Source organism: Mastigoproctus giganteus, chromosome 11 (assembly GCF_048544385.1).
Source record: "Mastigoproctus giganteus isolate SK-2022 chromosome 11, ASM4854438v1, whole genome shotgun sequence".
NCBI classification, from domain to species: Eukaryota; Metazoa; Arthropoda; class Arachnida; order Uropygi; family Thelyphonidae; genus Mastigoproctus; species Mastigoproctus giganteus.
Window position 1 is genome coordinate 13,519,876 of NC_143585.1, and position 20,843 is coordinate 13,540,718.

Below are 20,843 nucleotides of genomic sequence, written 5' to 3' on the forward strand. Positions count from 1 at the left end.
GTACACAGTGAAAGCCATAAACACTTATGCAGCTCCAGTACTAACTTACACATTCGGGGTCATAGATTGGACTAACACCGAGCTAGAAGATATCATGCAAACGACAAGGACAATGATGACCAAGAATCGCCAACACCATCCGAAGTCAGCAGTAGAAAGTAAAAGAATACCTCGGAAAGAAGGCGGAATGGGCTTGATAGACCTGATAGAACAACAGAAAACTGCGATAGTTAACCTGAAGGATTACTTCGAGAACAACACCGCACCACTCCACCAGGCCATATGGAATATAGATAAGTGATATGCACCACTCAATCTAAGCGAGGAAACTCTTCTCGCCCAGACGGTACAAGAAACGAAGTTAGAAAGATGGGTAAAGAAGATACTCCATGGCAGACACTACAATGACCTCCACCAAGATCACATCGATAACATTGCTTCCAATGCATGGCTCACAAGCGGGACGCTCTTCCCCGAGACTGAAGGATTCATGCTGGCCATCCAAGACCAGGTAATCAACACCAGAAACTGTAGAAAATACATCGCAAATGAGCTCGGAATGTCAAATGATACATGTCGACAATGTCGCCCGGCCTCAGAAACGATCCAACAAATCACCACAGGTTGTAAAGTGATTACTCAGATTCAGTACACTCATAGAAATGACCAGGTAGCCAGAATAATACATCAGAAGCTAGCGAGGAAATACCAGTTGACCAAAGAAAGTGTACCATACTACAGGTACAAACCCTAGGCAGTACTAGAGACCCGAACCCACAAGCTGTACTGGTACGGCGGCATAATAACGGATAAGACCATCTCGCACAACTCACCGGACATAATCTTTGTGGACAAAATGGAAAAAGCTACCTACCTGATTGGCATAGCGGTGCCCAGCACTAGCAATGTATAGAAAACCCATGAGGAAAAAATTAGGAAGTTCACGAACGTGAGACATGAGATCAGGGAGATGTGGCATATGCAAGAAGTATCAACCATCCATATAATATCAACCATATGATAAGACACTGTACAGGGAAATAGAATGGGCCAGTAAATCAGAGAGTCTTATAATGGGGGATTTTAATTTCCCAGATATTGACTGGAATTTGTGGGTTGGTCACTCACACACTAGCAAGGCTTTTGTGGATTTATTGGATGATTGTTTTCTACACCAGCATGTTCGTGAGGCAACAAGAGGGAGCAATACTCTTGATCTGATTATCAGTAGTGATTCTTCATGCATTAGGAATCTGCAGATAAATGAACCACTGGGTGGCAGTGATCACAGTGTGCTGAAGTGGGATTTACTCAAGGAGGTAACTACCATCAGAGGTAAAGGGAAGGGTTTTTGCTTTCGTAAAGGCGACTATGATGGTCTGAGACAGTATTTAAATTCTATACAGTGGGACCAACTGATGATGTTACCAACAGCAAATTCAAAATGGGAAGCATTCAAGGAACTAATCTTGGAAGCTACCAGGCTTTACATACCAACCAAGAAATATTGTTCAAGGTTCAGGCCTAAATGGTTGTCAGATGAACTAATGAGACATATGGCAGAGAAGAAAAATGCATGGGATACATACAAATTAATGGGTGACGTGGAAGCCTATGATAGATATAAGTTGGTCTGTAACCAAGTCACAAAGGAGATTAGGCAGGCAAAGGCAGATTATGAGAAATCCTTGGCAAAGGATGCAAAGAAAAACAGAAAAGAGTTCTTTACCTATTTAAACTCAAGAAGGAAAGGGATGAATCAGATTGGTCCACTGGATGTTGATGGTTCAACAGTTGAGGATCCAGCTCAGGTGGCTAACAATCTAAACGAGTATTTTGCATCTACATTCACACATGAGGAGTTATTCAGGAAGGGGAATGTCGTAGGTGAAGTAAACATTGGCAGTGAGCTAGATGATTTTCTAATAACTGAGAGGAAAGTGGAGGAAAAATTGTTGAGGATAAACATAAAAAAGGCACCCGGGGTGGATGGGATCTATCCAGTTATATTAAAGGAGGCAGCAAAGGAAGTAAGCAAACCCCTAGCCATAATTATGAGAGCTTCTTTGGACTCAGGGGAGGTACCCATGGACTGGAGTGTGCAAATGTAACCCCAATTCACAAAGGAGGATCAAAGGCTGACACAAGTAATTATAGACCTGTTAGTTTAACTTGGGTTCCAGGAAAATTAATGGAGGCACTGGTTAAAGAAGCACTGCAGGATCATCTGGACAAGAATTCAGTTATAGCTCAGACACAGCATGGGTTTGTTAAGGGCAGGTCTTGTGTGACCAATTTGATTGGATACTATGATGTAGTCACAAAAGAACTGGATGCAGGGAATAACTTTGATATTATATATTTGGATCTTAGAAAGGCTTTTGATACTGTTGCGCATGGAAGACTGCTGCACAAATTGAAGAAGTGTGGCATTCGAGGCAAATTGCTGCTATGGATAAAGGGATGGTTGAGTGGCAGAAGACAGAGAGTGGTAATCAATGGACACTGCTCAACGTGGACTAATGTTATTAGTGGAGTTCCTCAGGGTTCAGTGTTGGGTCCATTGTTGTTTTCTGTATTTATAAATGAAATTGATGATGGTGTATCAGGCTTAATGTCCAAGTTTGCAGACGATACAAAGGTTGGCAGGGTTGTTAAGGACACTACTGATACTATGCTGCTGCAACAGGATCTGGAAAGGTTGAGCAGATGGGCTGAGAGGTGGCAAATGAAGTTTAACATTGACAAATGTAAAGTACTACATATGGGAAACAGTAACCCCAGATCAACGTATCAACTCTGTGGTACTACGCTGACAGTGGTAGAGAATGAAAAGGACCTGGGGGTAATTGTGCAGGCAGATATGAAGTTCTCTGAGCAGTGCAGACGAGCTGCAAGGGTAGCTCATGGTGTCTTGTCAAAGATATACAGGAATTTTTCTAGCAGGGACAGGGATGTGATTATTCCCTTGTATAAGGCATTGGTCAGGCCACACCTTGAGTACTGTATACAGGTCTGGAGGCCTCATTTCAAGATGTAGAGCTGATGGAACGAGTACAGAGAAGGGCAACAAGATTAGTGAATGGAACAAAGGGTTGCTCTTACGAAGAAAGGCTCAAGTTTTGCAAATTACAGAGCCTGGAGACTAGGCATCGCCGAGGTGATCTGATAGAGGTGTACAAGGCTTTGAATGGCTTGAGCATGCTCAATGCCGATGGAATTCTTCCTCTTGCTCAGAATAATCACCTGAGAGGGCATAAATTCAAATTGAGGAAGGACGGATGTCGGATAGATGTGCGGAAATTCGCCTTTAGCCAGCGGGCAGTTGGTTTGTGGAATAGACTTCCATCGCTTGTTGTTGAAGTTGATAGCCTAAACAAATTTAAGGCTCAGCTGGACAGGTATTTCGAACGAATTGAGGGGTGAAATGGGAGTAGTGGTTGTTTTTTTTTTTTTTTTTGGCTGATGCTGAATAAGCTTGCTTTCTTGCATCATATGCCTCTACTAATGCTAATGCTAATGCTAATCCCAATCATCGTGTCACCCGCCGGTATGGTAACAAATACTCTACATAGCATCCTAGCAGCAATAGGTCTCCTAGAGAACACCTACAAGGAACTCCAGAAAGTCACACTCCTGAACATCTGTACGATAGTCAGAGATTTTCTCGACCGACAGTATCACCAGACATTGCAACCACCCTGTGTACTTGGTTGCAGTACCCGTCACGGAGTGGAATATCCCAATCAGGGAGAAATAATGTATAAGAGCAGCAACAATAATAATAATAATAAAAATTAAAAGTGTTTTAGTCTAGATCAGTGGTTCCCAAACGGTGGTTAGCGGAAGTGTTCCAGCGGATACGCACTAAAAATTTCGTAATGGCATCTGCTTAAATTTACATAGGTACAGTATATTATTGAAAACTACAAAATATAACTAATAATAAACAATAAAGTAAATTAAATTAAATAAAAAGTAAAGAATTGCCAAAGAAATAAACCGCATTAGTATTAGTAGAGGCATATGATGCAAGAAAGCAAACTTATGCAGCATCAGCCAAAAAAAAAAAAAAAAAAACGCTCCCATTTCATTCGTTCCAAATACCTGTCCAAGACAGCCTTAAATTTATTTAAGCTATCAACTTCCACAACAAAAGATGGAAGTCTATTCCACCAATGAACTAACCGCTGGCTAAAGACAAACTTCCGCACAACTCTCTTTCCTCAATTTGAATTTATGACCTATCAGGTGATTATTCTGGGCAAGAGGAAGAATCTCATCAGCATTGGGCATGCTCAAACCATTCAAGGCTTCATACACCTCAATCAGATGACCTCGCAGGTGCCTAGTCTCCAGACACTGTAATCTGCAAAATTTAAGCCTTTCTTCGCAAGAGCCAACATTCGTTCCATTCAGTAATCGTATTGCCCTTCACTGTTCTCGTTCCAACAGCTCCATATCCTTGTTAACATGTTCCAACAGCTCCATATCCTTGTTAAGATGAGGCCTGCTAGAAGCCAGTGAGAGGTTTTGGGGGCATCGCCCCAATTTGGGAACAATATTCCATGGGAGGGTGGATTTGCGATTTGTACAGAATGAATAGCTGTTTGAAAGAAAACAGCCTTGTTTTCTCTTTTCGCCGAGAGCGATAGAGAAAATCAAGTTTTTTAGATGTAGAGGAAGCAATGTTTGTAATGCCCTTGTGCCAAGAGAGATTAGAGGTCAGGGTAATCCCCAAGATCTTGCCTAGAAATCGGTCTGTCACCGAAGGTAGCATAGGCGAGAAGAATCCTTTTTGCGAGATATAAGACAGGACTGAGTTTTAGAACGATTGAAATTAAGTTTTCTTTGCCCCACTGGAGATCAGCATTTAAGGGTTTGGCAGTGGATACTCGAGAAGTTGAAGCTCTTCAGCAGGGCAGGGTTTCACAAACTGGAAGGGGGAAAGTAATGTGCTGTTATCAGCAAACCCATGGAGAGGATTTCCGGTCAATGGAAGAAGGCCATTAATATACAAGAGGAAAAGAGTGGGAGAAAGAAAAGCCTTGGTTGACACCAACATTAGTGGAGAAGTAAGAAGACAGCTGTCTACCATCAGTCAGAGAGAAAACTGGATACCCAAATACAATGCTCACATACAAAAGGATGGAAACTTATTGAGACCTTTACATCAAACACTATCAAAAGCTTTTGAAATGACAAGAGAAATGGCTTGGGTTTAACCAAAAAGCTGTCCATTGAATTTGTCCATAGATGTACATGTTCAAGAGAAGTGTTTCCATTTACAATGGGTTTCCTCGGCCTACAAGTTATTTTTTGGTAGGAATTTTTTCCCGCCATAAAGTGCGGTTCAAGCTATTTTGGTAAGTTAAACCTCAGGTTGTCATTCACCCCCGTTCTCCATTCATCCATGTCTTCTTACGTTTTCCTCTTCCCCTTCTTCCAGGAGGTATGCATTCCAGGATAGCCTTTGGATATCTGGTTTTTTGCATGCGTTTTACATGACCGTACCATGTGAAACGCTTTTCTTTGATAGTGTCAATATTCTTTTTTCACTTCCATTTTCTCTCTGATGTCTTTATTCCGTTTTCTGTCTCTTCTGGAAGTTCTTGCCTAGATGTACATAAGCCGCCAGAATATCACCAGTGGAACGACACTGACAGAATCAATGCTGGCGATCGTTGACCAGATGAAAGATTTCCAGATAATTTAAGAGTTGGCAGTTAATTTATTTCTCCGTTACTTTGGAAAGAGTAGAAGTAATCGCAATGGGACGATAATTGGATGGAAGGGATTTGTCACCCGTTTTTAGGAACTGGTTGGATATGAGAAAATTTCCAAGCAGAAGCAAAACACCTTTGAAATAAGAAATTGAAGCAAGACGACACAAAACAGGAGTAAGTTCACGGGCACAGGTTTTCAGAAGAATTGGAGATAAACCATCAGGACCTGGAGATTTCGTAGCATCAAATTCATCAAAAATCCTTCTGACAGACAACAGGATCATTGAATGGATTGTACTGGGAACGGTTTGAGGTGATTTACCAAGATCATCAATACATAAGTTGGAAGAAAAATAGGTTGCTACCAGGTCAGTTTTATCTTTGGCTGATTTTGCAATAGGACCATCTGGTTTTGACAGAGGCGGGAACAGAGATAGGCAAAAATTTCGGCCAATAGCTTTGGAAATTCCAGAATGCTCGGCTACCATTTGCACAAGAAGCAAGTTTTCTACACTTAGCCTGTTCAAAATGTAGTTTGGACTAATTAATAACTGCTTTACAAAGTATAATTAAAACTTAATAATTTTTATTACGCGATGTTTTACCCCAGGGGCTCACATCTGGTGAGTATGGGCTTGGCATACCCAGGGTCTTGAGCTGGATATCATCATTCTTCTCTTTCTTGGTGATTCCCTTTTGACTCTCTCTCTCTTTCTCTCTCTCTCTCTCTTAGGGTAACTCGGGAATTTTTTTTTTTTTTGGCCGGTGCAGCATAAGCCTCAGGCTTCCTTGCACCATATATCTAATAATAATACAATACAATAGAATGCAATTTATTTTTCGTCAAGAGAATTTGTTTACAATAAATGAACTTGTTAAGAAAAGTACATTGCTTGACAACAAGTTGTAATTCTTCATTTACAACAGTTTTTGTATATAAATTTGTTATCTAACAGTAAAGATAATGAAATCACAACACATAGTACATTCCACACTGCAAACAGAGATAGCCACTTATCTGTATAGCAATTCCAATTTACTGTATCACTGTGTATCGAAAATTTTCTTATTAAGAATTTTAATTTGGAGCTAGAACAACTTCTCCTGAGCCTGAAATCTATACTAGCCAACAAGTTATTTATTATATTCATTGTATGATTTTCTCCAAATCTATTTAGTACCCTAGGGTTAGGCAAAACAATTGCTTTTGGGTTTCTTAAATTATGTGAGACATTCCTTTCCAGATTCGACTCTTCAAAAATAGTGTTAAGATTTTTCAAGATTAAATTTAACTTCAGTTTTTGAACTGGATAAAGTATTTTATATTTCAACAAAAATTGCCTTCTCTTATTCAGGTCATTCCAAGAGTTTTTCCCCATTAAAAGTCTCAAAATCCTGTTAATTAAGTTGTTTATTTCCCTTATTTCAGTTATATTTGCTCGTGCCCATACATTTACTAAATAATTGAGTTGGGAGTCCACTCATGCATAATATAAGGTAACTTTTGTTCTATGATTTAACTTATTCTTAATGTAGTAAAAGAAGTACACATAAAATCTCATTTTTTTTGTACAAATTTGTTATATGAATTGCCCAACTCAGACTGTAGGCAATTCATAACCCAAGGTAACAATGATTTGAAACTTCTTCCACAGTTAGACATTTGCAATTCTAGAAATTCTTATCATGTAGGCATTCACGTTTATGTAATTTAATAGAGGGATGAATGTCCAAGGTTTGATGAGGAGGTCTAATTACCAAAAATCTTGTTTTTTCAAAGCTGAGTGCTAATTTTTTATCATGCAACTAAGTTTGTAAATATTACAAACTTAGTTGCATGATACATTCTGCTGTAAATCTTTAGCCATTTTTGTCAGGTTCTTTCCAATTGTATATAAGATTATATGAACTGCATAAATACTTCGAATATGTCATTTATATAGTTGTTGAACATGATTGGCCCAGCATGAGTAATTTACCTGAGGTACTTCTCTCTTTACATTATATTATTTTCCCTTTGTATTTTCTACTTCAACTGTTATTTTTCTTTTGGTTAAATAACATGCTAAGAGTTGATTGATTCTTCCCCTTATACCATATTTCAGTAATTTTTGTTGCAATATTGGGACATCAATTAAGTCATATGCTTTGGTCAAATAATAATAATAATAATAATAATAGTAGAACCCTTGTGGACAAGAAGGAAAATGCTACCTTTCTGATTGACATAGCAATACCCAGCACTGGCAAACTGCAGAAAACTCATGGGAAAAAATTAGGAAGTACACAAACTTAAGACAGGAAATCAAAGAGATGTGGCAACAAGTAACGACCATTCCGATCATCGTGTCAACCACAGGTATGGTGGCAAAGACCCTACATAACAGCCTAGCAGCAATAGTTCTCCCAGCAAACACTTACAAGGAACTCCAGAAAGTCGCAATCCTGAACACCTGTACGATAGTGAGAAAGTTCCTCGACCAACAGTAAAACCAGACATAACAACAACCACCCTGTGTACTTGGTAGCAACACCCGTCACGAGGTGGAACCCCCAACCAGGGAGAAATAATATAAGAGGAATAATAATAATTGGAGTGACTGGATGGGCGAAATGATAAGGTTTTTTTTTTTTTTTTTTGGCTGATGCTGTGTCAGCTTGCTTTCTTGCATAGTATGCCCTACAATAACTAATGCTAATGCTAAAGTGTAACAGTATCTAATGCTTTCCTAAATTTCAAGTATATGAATATCAACATATTGAATATCAGAATTATTTTTTATATCCAGTTCCTTTGTGACAACATCATAGTATCCTACCAATATTTTTGGTCACTATATTTGCAATGTCTTATAGAATGCTATAATCACCTCTCTAGTCCTCGTGGACAGCCCATTTGGTTAAATCGCTGTCCTCGCCGATACCGGATGGGAAAGGGCTGAATTCGAATCCCATCGGTATAAACAATCAAAAAATACACGCAGTTTACAGACATAATATATATGAAGCAATAAGGCCTGAGTTTGCCACTGGCCTTAAAAAGAAATCGCCTCGCATTTCGATAATGGTTGATGTAAAATATACCTTTGATCTATATATTATGATGCTGTTAAAATAAAATTGTGTATTATTTATTTTAACATTGCATATTTAGTTCACAAAAATAGCTATACTTTAAAATCGGGGCAAAAATTGCTTTCCCAAAACTGTTTTGTGGGGGGGAGGACACTGGGTTGTTACTCCCAAAATCGGAACGTGGGTTCACCCAAGTACAATACTGTATTATATTTTCATATACTGTATAGTAATGTGATAGATGAAATTGTGTGTTCTTCCTATTTTGAAATACAGCACTATAGTCACTCTTGCAGGTGGCAGTATATGCGAAGTGGCATTGTCCTGCTCCCACCGACAACGAAAGTGCCAAGAGAGGTAGTGATATCTACCTTGGTGCCAAAGAGTCACATCTTTCTGTTTTAATAAGTGTCGGTTGTTGCGCATGCCGTCCTGCTTTAATTTTGTGGCGAATGTTTTAATCGAACAGGATGCATTTTTCCATCCCAGATACTCAAGAAGTTAAAGAAGATAATGGGTCGTCTTACGTTGTAAGTTTTTCGAGTTATAAATAATGATGCTGATTACTGATAACATCTGCGCGATTTTCTGCTACGCTGTTCTGAAACTGTTCATCATAGCCCATTTCCTATTCTTAACTTCCGGATTTAGTTACTTGAGTGTTTTGTAGTTCTCATAACGAAAACTATATGATTTCGTTGATTGCGAGCCCGTTATCAGTTTTATCGTGGTTTTTTCCCACAATATAAGCAGAATTATTAGAATTAATATTGACAGCTGGAACGATCAAATAACGAATAATACTACAATACGATCCAAGCCAAAAAGGCCGAGAAGCGATATTGTGGGAAGTAAACCAACAAGAATTTGTTTCTAGGCGCTGGTATTTTACCCTTATTTTCTATTTACACAAGCAAGGCTGAACTCCAGATTACGGGTATACCTTGTCACCGCGTTGCAGGCATGGGCATATTCGGGATGGATTCAAGTAAAAGAAGTGGGTTTTTTTTATAGACACATTTTTGGCTAGGTGAAAAAATGTTTGGTTTGGTTTGGTTTGTTCAGTTCAGGGATTCCCAACGAGGGCGAAAATTGGTTTCTGGGGGGGCGAAAAACCATGTGTATTACAGTGGTTTTGGGCCCCTCTAAAGTTCAACTCTACTTGACGACACCTTATTCCTTAATATTTAATTTTTCTCATTGGATTTTGTTTTCCTCTGAAACAACTGATTTTTAACATATAGGTATATTATATTAGGAGTGAGTGAGAAATTTTGATAAAAGGAAGATAGTTGGCATGATTTCATTCAATCACCGTTGCTTTTCATAGGCATTAAATGTTTAAGTGCTTTCAGAGGTAATGTCTCCAAAAAAAAAACTTGGTGTTTGTGCCTTTCGGACAGCTGCAACCTTGGCGGCGGCATGGTTTAATTATTTATCCCTTTGTTTCTTTGGTCTATATATGAGGCATGATTGGGATGAGGAAATCTTTGAGTCTATTGTTTCTACTTTCTGAACAACAGTTAGTATTGATTTATTGTTTCCTTGTGGAAGTTGTTTATTTTTGATCCATAGTGCTTTTGTGAGTGACATGGGCTATGAGAGTTAAATAAAAATAGTTTTCATTTTATTATTTAATTCTTTGTGGTTATTCAACCCATTACAACAATGTCAAGTGCTGAAAAGAAAAAGTGTCGACAGTATCTGGATGAATATCTAGGTTATGGTTTTATTGAACGCCCATTCAACTCAAGAGAGCCTATGTGTAATGGTTATTTTTTAAATGAGGCTATGAAACCATTAAGACTTTTAGATCACTTAACGACCATCCTGATCATTGTGTTAACCACAGGTATGGGTGCCAAAGACTACATAACAGCCTAGCAGCAATAGGTCTCCCAGCGAACACCTACAAGGAACTCTAGAAAGTCGCAATCCCGAATACCTGTACGATAGTGAGAAAGTTCCTCAACCAACAGTAAAACTAGACATACCAACAACCACAAATAGCTGTTTTCCCAGATTACAGATAAGAGCAGGTGGTGACTTGCAAGCTGAATGTGACTCAGGACACTAAACTGCAGGTCTACTGACTCGCTTTGTTTCGGTCTCAGTCTGCTTTAAGCTATCGCGCGGTCAGGTTGTATGCAGTGTTTCTGTGATTTCTGAATTGTGACTTTATTTATTAAATAATTTTGCAGTCCTTACAATTTAAAATGGCATCAAGTGATAGAGGTGTTAAAAGAAAGCGTGTGAACTTAAATGTGGCTCAGAAATTAGAGCTAATGGAGAAATTAGAGCAAGGTGTCTCAGTAGCACGTTTTTGTAAAATTTAACGTAAAAAACCAGTTTCTGATATCCGTAAATCAAAGGCCAAATTGCAACGTTTTATATTTACAACAGAATATTACATATTATTTATTATAATTTAATAATTTTATATTGTACTGTATATTGTATTAAAGTTTTTTTTTTTACATTAAGAACAATAAAAAATACACCTCCCCCAGGTTACATTCGATTTAACGGACTTTCAGCATTAACGGACACCCCTTCTCCCCTATTAGTCTGTTAAATCAAGGGTTTACTGTACTGTATATTGGGTTCATGCAGCCCACCTATCGGGTGGGTTTTGATATACACATGACAGAAGTTGTTTTCATTCAGTTTTCTTCTGATCTAGTGTTAAGCTGCTCATTTAGATTCGATACATCCATATGCTTCTTGACATGAGGTTGCTAATTGAGCATACTTTCTGTACAATGAATGAACCAAATAGTTCTGAAACTGGTTACAGCAGTGCCTTGAGTTTTTAATGGATATTGAATTTGTTTGTTGGGTGACATTATCAAAATAAAAATGATATTAGTTTATTGATTATGTGTAGTAGTTTCTGAAGAGCTTAAGTCCACATGCTGTCACTGTCCGCAGATGGTCAACTGAAAAAAAATAACACAGGAGCAGTAAAGGAACACTGACCACATATAAGAAAAGCTTTCAATTTTTGAAAGAGCATTGAATTAGCACCCTATTTCTTGATTATACTGCTTTATTTATCTTCCTCTTTTTATGGTTGAACTACTTTCTCAGATCGAGCCAGTGAAATGCTTTATTTCCTTATTCCATCCTAAACTCTTGTCTTTTACCTAAGCAGCAGTTCCCAGCTTTTTTGAGATTATTGCCACTCATTACAGGAAAAGTTGATATTAGTATTTGTTTTGGAGATTTCTGCATGGTTATGCAGTTGTGCAACCGAATGATGCAAGGGCTTCAGTGCATCTCTAGGTGAATATAAATTGCTGGTTAATTTAATTTTCTTTTTTTATTGTTTAGTTTGCTTATTTTGCTTATTTCATTATAGCATGGTGGTAGGGAGTGTTTTAGCAATTCACAATAATTAGCTGCAAATTGTCCTGAAGTAAAAAAAAAAAAAAATCATGGATGAGAAATACACTATTAAAATAATCATAAATTTATATACAAATTTATCAGTACTTTTAAAGTATATCCATGAATTTCTAAGGTTTTTTTGTCAAAATAAAATATGCAACTTCATATGAATTATTCAATATTCTATTTTTACCCCACCAAAAAAAAAAAAACTTGAAGTTCACAGGTGTTATTATAGATTTATTCAGTGCGTTTATATCACTGGTAGTTTATTTTTATTTCTTTCTTTTATTTATATTATTTATTTTATTTTTATTATTTTGACTGGTGTCAAAATAATAAAAATAAAAATTATCAGCATTAGCCAAAAAATAAAAATTATCAGCATTAGCCATATGGTGCAAGGAAGCCTGGGGCTTCCTTGCACCATATGGCTAATGCTGATAACTGCAGAAGAATTATTAGTAGTTAAGCAAATATAAAAGTATTGTAATATCCGTATGGGTTATTAAAGTGGAAGTATAGGTTATACATCCCCTCTAGTAATGGTTCATTCTGAGATCTCAGTGCATTATCCATTAAAAGAATTTGACTCTTGCTCCTACAAAAAGGGAAGCATAAGAATCAAGGATATCATTTCAACATCTAATTCCATGGCAGTCCACATAGGAACTCATACTGTTACCTTTTTCCACATTGTTAGCGGGATGGAATTTGGTATTCCATTTCCTTTGGATGAAAGTATCAAGAATCCAGTTGAAGATGGCATATTGACTCATCAGTGAAGAGCAGAATGGCCCATTGCTGTGGGTCCATTTGCTGGTTAATTAGGCATGTTGACACCCATGTAGGATAGTTTGTGTAGAAGTCACATTCAGCTGGTTGTCCTGCATGAAGCCCCTTTCAGAAAGGCATAGATGGTATGCCTGGACACAACCTCTCCTGTAGATCCAGAAAGCTCTAAAGCAAGTTGCTGAAAAGGCTTTTTGATTCCTCAGTTATGGTAAGATAATGGTCATTTTGCTATTAGATTTTTTTTTTTTTTTGGTTTTTAGGAGCATTAGCAACTAGGCCATATTGCTCCGGGATATGCAGTGGTCATTCCCTGACCTTTCTGCATCCTCCGTATTTGGTGGTGACGGGCTCGAATCCCGGTCTAATCAAGAAGCGTGTGTTACGCACTGCTGCTCCTTCCCACCTGGCTATGGAGGCGCCTGCTCTTAGATGACACAAGGATATCCTAAGACAGGTCTTCAAGAGACAGGTTTTGTGTTTTGGAAGTAGTTCAATGGTTGCCAGTGGCCCTAAAACTTTGCAAGCCTCATTCAGCCTGACTTTGAATTGTTTCAATTTTTCCTATATTTCTCTTTCAAAGAACAACCAGATGATGTCTTTACATTTTAACAATGGCTGTCTTGAAATTGATAGTGCCATCGATAAACACGAAATACAAAATACAGAAGTTCCAAAATCAGGTTGCTTTTGGGTTGTTACTTGATTTATATTTTGTAAGATGTGAGCAACATTATTTTTGAGGCAATATGGACTTTTTATCTCATAAATGAGAAATATTTTGTTATTTTTATTTGCATTTAAAAATTTTACTCAAGTTTTTTTGTTTGTTCCTTAGCTTTTCAACACCATCATACAAGATAACCTGAGATGTGTCTAAAAAAATAAAAAAAAGCGAATATCTTTTCTTGATTTTAATGAAATTTGGCATTGCTGAAACTTTTTTTTTTTTTTTTTTTTTTTTTTTTTTGGGAGAGATGTAAAATTCATAAAAATCCATCCATTGAGAGTGGACATGCTGAAGCCAGTATGTGTTTTACACATTACACTAGACAATCTATAAACAAGCTTTCATTAAAAATGTATACTTATAAATATATCTTTTGCAATATTCTGCAAAATATGTTTTATATATCTTTGCAGTATTGTGTCCTCCATAGACCCCCACAGTATAGTGGGTCTCTCACATCATTTGTTCTAAATGGAGGAGGCCTCTTCTAATTGAGGCTGCAGTTGGCTAGTCTTGGGTAGAGCAATATGATTTTTTCCTTAGCTCTTCTGGATTTTTTTTTTTATTTGCACAATATGCAGATTAGTAAAAACCAAAAAATATATCACAAAATTTTTATATTTATATTTATGGAAATGCCTGTGGGCATTTTTGGTGTGACGACTTCGTCATTTGTATAGCCTGTGGTATGTATTCTAAGGCTGGTCTAGTAGACAAACGGGTCTAGTAGACAAACAGAGGAAGATTCCTTTGGATTGGAGAAGGGCCAGTGTATCGCTAATACATAAAAGCAGTTCTAAGAGTGAAGTCTGTAACTACAGGTTGGTTAGTCTGACTTTAGTGATAGGAAAAACCTTAGAGGTGATGATTAAGAGTGCAATCCATGGATATTTAGATGGATATCACATTCTGGAGGACACACACACACACTGTGATTTTGTTAAGGGTAAATCATGTTTAACTAACTTAGTAGGCTATTTTGATACAGTTTCTCATGAGCTGGATTTAGGGAACAATTTCAACATTAGCATTAGTAGATGCATATGATGCAAGAAAGCAAGCTTATGCAGCATCAGCCAAAAAAAAAAAAAAAAAACACTTCCATTTCATCCCTCCATTCGGTTGAAATACCTGTCCAGCTGAGCCTTAAATTTATTTAGGCTATCAACTTCTGCAACAAGGGATGGAAGTCTGTTCCACCAACCAACTACCCACTGGATGAAGGCAAACTTCAGCACATCTATCCTACATTTGTCTTTCCTCAATTTGAATTTATACCCACTCAGGTAATTATTGTGAGCAATAGGAAGAATTCCATCAGTATTCAGCATGCTCAAACCATTTAAGGCTTTATACACCTCTATCAGATCACTTCGCTGGTGCCTAGTCTCCAGACACTGTAATTTGCAAAACTTAACCCTTTCTTCGTAAGAGCAACCCTTTGTTCCATTCACTAATCTTGTTGCCCTTCTCTGTACTCGTTCCAGCAGATCTACATCCTTCTTGAAATGAGGCCTCCAGACCTGCATACAGTACTCAAGATGTGGCCTGACCATTTCCTTATACAAGGGAATAATCACCTCCTTATCCCTGCTAGAAAAATTCCCGTATATCATTGACAAGACACCATGAACTACGCGCAACCCATCTGCACTGCTCAGAGAACTTCATATCTGCCTACACAATTACCCTCAGGTCCTTTTTATTCTCTACCACTGTCAGCGTAGTACCACAGAGTTGATACTTTCCTCTGGGGTTGCTGTTTCCCATATGTAGTACTTTACATTTGTCAATGTTAAACTTCATTTCCCACCTTTTAACCCATCTGCTCAACCTTTCCAGATCCTGTTGCAGAAGCGTAGTGTCCTTAACAACCCTGACAACCATTGTATCATCTGCAAACTTTGACATAAGCTTGATATACCATCAAAATCATTTATAAATACAGAAAACAATAATGGACCCAAACACTGAACCCTAATGGACTCCACTAATAACATTAGTCCACGATGAGCAGTGTTCATTGATTACCACTCTCTGTCTTCTCCCCCTCAACAACCCCTTTATCAATAGCAGCAATTTGCCTCCAATGCCACACTGCTCCAATTTGTGCAGCAGTCTTCCATGTGCAACAGTATCAAAAGCCTTTCTAAGATCCAAATATATAATATCAAAGTTATTCCCTGCATCCAGTTCTTTTGTGACTGCATCATAGTACCTATTAGTACCCATAATAGTACCCACACATAAAATCCAAGGAAGTGAAGCCAGTCGACATCGCTGGACAGTGCAGTGTTGAGTCAGTTTGGTGTGACATAGCATTGGGAGATCAAAATTGTGAGTAGGAGTGTGCTATAGGCCTAATGACTCTGATGAGAATAATAAGAAACTGTACCAGTAAATCAGTAAGAGTGGGCCAGTAAATCAAAGAGTCTTATAATGGGGGATTTTAATTTCCCAGATATTGACTGGAATTTGTGGGTTGGTCACTCATACACTAGCAAGGCTTTTGTGAATTTTTTGGATGATTGTTTTCTAAATCAGCATGTTCAGGAGGCAAATAGAAAGAGCAATACTCTTGATTTGATCATCAGTAGTGATTCTTCATGCATTCCTAATTCATTCAAGGACTTCCTAATTCATTTCACAAATATACGTGGTCTCAATTCTAATCTCAATGATGTCCATTTCCACTTGCAGTCTTCCAAACCCCACGTACTTTTTCTGACTGAATCTCAGTTATCAGTTGATTCAACTACTGCTCATCTCAGATGTCCAAATTATTTGCTGTATGATCCCTTTCGACTCAAAGGTGCTACTTGTGCATATGTCCGTTCTAATATTCCCTGTCAGAGACTTGGCAATTTGGAATCTCCTCTCTTTGATCTTCTCTGGCTTAAAATCTCTCTACCTCATTGTGTCAGATTCATCTGTTGTCTCTAACGTTCTCCGAACTCCACTAATCACTTGGAGCTCTTTGACTTCCTCCCACTGCAACTTGACTTTCTCCAGTCCAACTTTCCTAACAGTGAGGTAATTTTCCTTGGTGATTTTAATGTTCACAACTCCACCTGGCTTCCGTTTTCTAGTCACACCGACCCAGCTGATCAAGATGCTGAGGCTTTTGCAATTACTAATGGTCTAGCACAGATTGTTCATTTACCTACAAAAATACCGGACAATCCTAATCATACAGCCAATACGCTTGATCTTTTTCTCACAAACAACCCTTCTAAGTACAAGGTTGAAGTGAGAGCTCCTTTAGGCACTTTAGATCACAACTTGGTGATTGTCTCTTCTCCAATGGAACCTTTATCTCATGGCTATTCCCAACCTCGTATTGTTTGGCATTACAAGAATGCAAAATGGAATGACCTGCGAGACTTCTTTTCTTCTTTTCCATGGTCTGATTACTGTTTCAAAACTTCTGATGTCAACGTTTGCTCAGATCGTGTCAGTGAAATTATTCTTGCAGGAATGGAATCCTTTATCCCACACTCCACTTTAAAATCTCGTCCCTTATCTAAACCTTGGTTTTCCAATAAATGTGCTAAGGGGCTGTCCAAGAGAAGAATGTTGCATATCGTAATTGGCTTGTTTCTAATTCTTCAGTTTCATTTTCTGCCTACACCAAAGCTCGCAACAATTGTAAAGCAGTTATTAATCAGTCCAAACTAGAGTATGAACAGGCTAAGAGTAGAAAACTTGCTTCTTGCCCTAATGGTAGCCGAGCATTCTGGTCTCTTGCCAAAGCTATTGGCCGCAACTTTTGCCCATCTCTGCTCCCACCTCTGTCCAAACCAGATGGTTCTGTTGTCACTTCAGCCAAGGATAAAGCTGACCTGCTAGCATCCCATTTTTCTTTGAGCTCATGTATTAATGATCTTGGTAAAACACCTCCCACCATTCCTAACACGCTCCATTCAATGCCTCCTGTGGTCTTCCGTCAAAAGGATATCAGAAGGATTTTGATGAATCTTGATGCTAAGAAAGCTCCAGGTCCTGAAGGTATTTCTCCACTTTTTCTCAAAACCTGTGCTCCTGAACTTACTCCTATTCTTTGCTGCCTTTTTTCACTTTCTTATTCCAAAGGTGTTTTTCCTTCTGCTTGGAAATTTGCTCATATCCAGCCAGTTCCTAAAAAGGGTGACAAATCCCTCCCATCCAATTATCGTCCCATTGCAATTACTTCTACTCTTTCCAAAGTAATGGAGAAATCAATTAACCGCCAACTCTTAAACTACCTAGAAACCTTCCGTCTGATCAACGATCGCCAGTATGGATTCCGTCAGTGTCGATCCACTGGTGATATTCTGGCTTATGTTACCCATTTATGGACTAATTCAATGGAAAGGTTCGGTGAAACACAAGTAGTTGCTCTTGACATCTCAAAGGCTTTTGATCGTGTTTGGCATAAAGGTCTTCTAAACAAGCTTCCATCTTATGGTTTGCCAACTGTTTTTAGTAATTGGTTATCCAGTTTTCTCTCTGATCGCTCACTGAGGGTGATGGTAGATGGTTCTCTGTCTTCTAACTTCTCCACTAATGCCGGTGTCCCCCAAGGTTCAGTTCTTTCCCCCACTCTTTTCCTCTTGTATATCAATGACCTTCTTCCATTGACTGGAAATCCTATCCATAGTTTTGCCGATGATAGCACATTACATTCAACCTTCCATTTTGAGAAACCTTGTCCAGCTCAATCAGCTTCAAGTTCTCGAAAATCTGCTACCAATTCCTTAAATGCCGATCTTCAGGTAATTCTCCAGTGGGGCAAAGACAACTTAGTTGATTTCAACCCTTCTAAAACTCAATCTTGTCTTATATCTCGCAAAAAGGATTCTTCTGCTCCTATGCTTATCTTTAGTGACACTCCGATTTCTAGGCAAAATGATATATCTCTTTTGGGGATTACCCTGACTTCTAATCTCTCTTGGCACAAGCACATTACAAATATTGCTTCCTCTGCATCTAAAAAACTTGGTTTTCTCTTTCGCTCTCGGCGTTACTTTTCTCCCAAACAGCTGCTCACTCTGTATAAATCGCAAATCCGCCCTGCCATGAAATATTGTTCCCACATCTGGGGTGGTGCCCCCAAAACCTCTCTCAGGCTTGTTGATTCCATTCAGAAGAGGGCAGTTAGGTTAATTAATGATTCATCTCTAACAGAGTCTCTCCACTCGCTTTCTCATAGACGCACTGTTTCTGCTGCATGCCTCTTCTACAGATACTTCCATGGGCATTGTTCTTCTGAATTGGCTTCTATAATTCCCACTCTCTCTTTCAAAACAGTCCGAACACGTGCCGCCACCAGCCAACATCCATTTACTGTCCAACTTCAAACCCACAGAACCAACTTTTCATCTTCCTCATTTATTCATTCAACTGCCGTTTTCTGGAACAACCTTCCTTCATACGTATTTCCTGAAAATTACAATCTACAGAAGTTCAAGTCCAATATCAACAAATATCTTCTTTCGTCTTCTCAACCTCCAACCCAAGCACGGTACTAAGTACTATAGGTTATAATACGTCTCGTGTTTGGGGTTCTCATAAAAAAAAAAAAATTAAGAATATGCAGATACAGGAACGACTAGGTGGCAGTGATCACAGTGTGCTGAAGTGGGATTTACACAAGGAGGTAACTACCATCAGGGGTAAAGGGAAGGGCTTTTGCTTTCGTAAAGGTGACTATGATGGTCTGAGACAATATTTAAATTCTATACAGTGGGACCAACTGATGATGTTACTAACAGCAAATTCAAAATGGGAAGCATTCAAAGAACTTACCTTGGAAGCTACTAGGCTTTTCATACCAACTAAGAAATATTGTTCAAGGTTCAGGCTTAAATGGATGTCAGATGAACTAATAAGACATATGGCAGAGAAGAAAAATGCATGGGATACATATAAATAAACCTGTGATACAGAAGCCTATGATAGTTACAAAGGAGGTTAGGCAGGTGAAGGCAGATTATGAGAAATCTTTGGCAAGGGATGCAAAGAAAAACAGCAAGCAGTTCTTTACTTATGTTAACTCTAGAAGGAAGGGGATAAATCAGAATGGTCCACTTGATATCGATGGTTCAACTGTTCCTGATCTTGCTCAGGTAGCTAACAAACTAAATCAATATTTTTCATCTACATTCACACATGAGGAGTTATTCAGGAAGGGGAATGACATAGATGAAGTAAACACTGGCAGTGAGCTAGATGATCTTGTAATAATTGAGAGTAAAGTAGAGGAGAAATTGTTGAAGATAAATACAAGAAAGGCACCTGGGGTGGATGGGATCTATCCAGTTATATTAAAGGAAGCAGCAAATTAAGTAAGCAATCCGTTAGCTATAAATATGAGAGCTTCTTTAGACTCAGGGGAGGTACCCACAGACTGGAAAAGTGCAAATGTAACCCCAATTCACAAAGGAGGATCAAAGGCTGACACAAGTAGTAGTAGTAGTAGTGGCATGTGATGCAAGAAAGCAAATGTATGAGCTTATGCAGCATCAGCCAAAAAAAAAAATCACACCATTCCCTCCAAATGCCTGTCCAGTTCCTCCTTAAATTTATTCAAGCTATCAACTTCCACAACGACAGATGAAAATTTGTTCCAGCAATTAACCACCCGCTGGCTAAAGGCAAATTTCCGCACATCTATTCTACATCTGTCTTTTCTTAATTTGAATTTATGCCCCCTTAGGTTCGTAATCTGAACAAGTGGAAGGATCCCATCAGAATTCAGTGTGCTCAATCCATTCAAGGCCTTATATACCTCAGTCAGATCACCGCGCAGGTGCCTAGTCTCCAGCCACTGCAATTTGCAGAACTTAAGCCTCTCTTGGTAAGAGGATCCTTTCATTCCCCTCACCAATCTTGTTGCCCTTCTCTGTACCCGCTCAAGTAAATCTACATCCTTCCTAAAATGAGGTCTCCAGACCTGTACGCAGTACTCAAGGCGTGGCCTGACCATTGCCTTATACAGAGGGATAATCACCTCCTTTTCCCTGCTAGCAAAATTCCTATATATCATTGACGAAACCCCATGACCTGCCCTGGCAGCCTGTCTGCATTGCTCAGACAACTTCATATCTGACTGCACAATTACTCCCAGGTCTTTTTCATTTTCTACCACC

The 20,843-nt window shown here is 38.6% G+C and overlaps 1 protein-coding gene across 1 annotated transcript in view; it reads left to right on the forward strand.

Annotated features, from left to right (window-relative positions):
* The first annotated feature begins 9,248 nt into the window (after positions 1-9,248).
* LOC150077728 (sorting nexin-17-like) overlaps positions 9,249-20,843 on the forward strand; it is a 229,762-nt gene continuing 218,167 nt past the window's right edge. Inside the window, exon 1 of the mRNA XM_090384829.1 lies at positions 9,249-9,331. Coding sequence (XP_090240955.1) covers positions 9,272-9,331 — 60 coding nt within the window. The 5' untranslated portion in view covers positions 9,249-9,271. The remainder of the gene's footprint in view (positions 9,332-20,843) is intronic.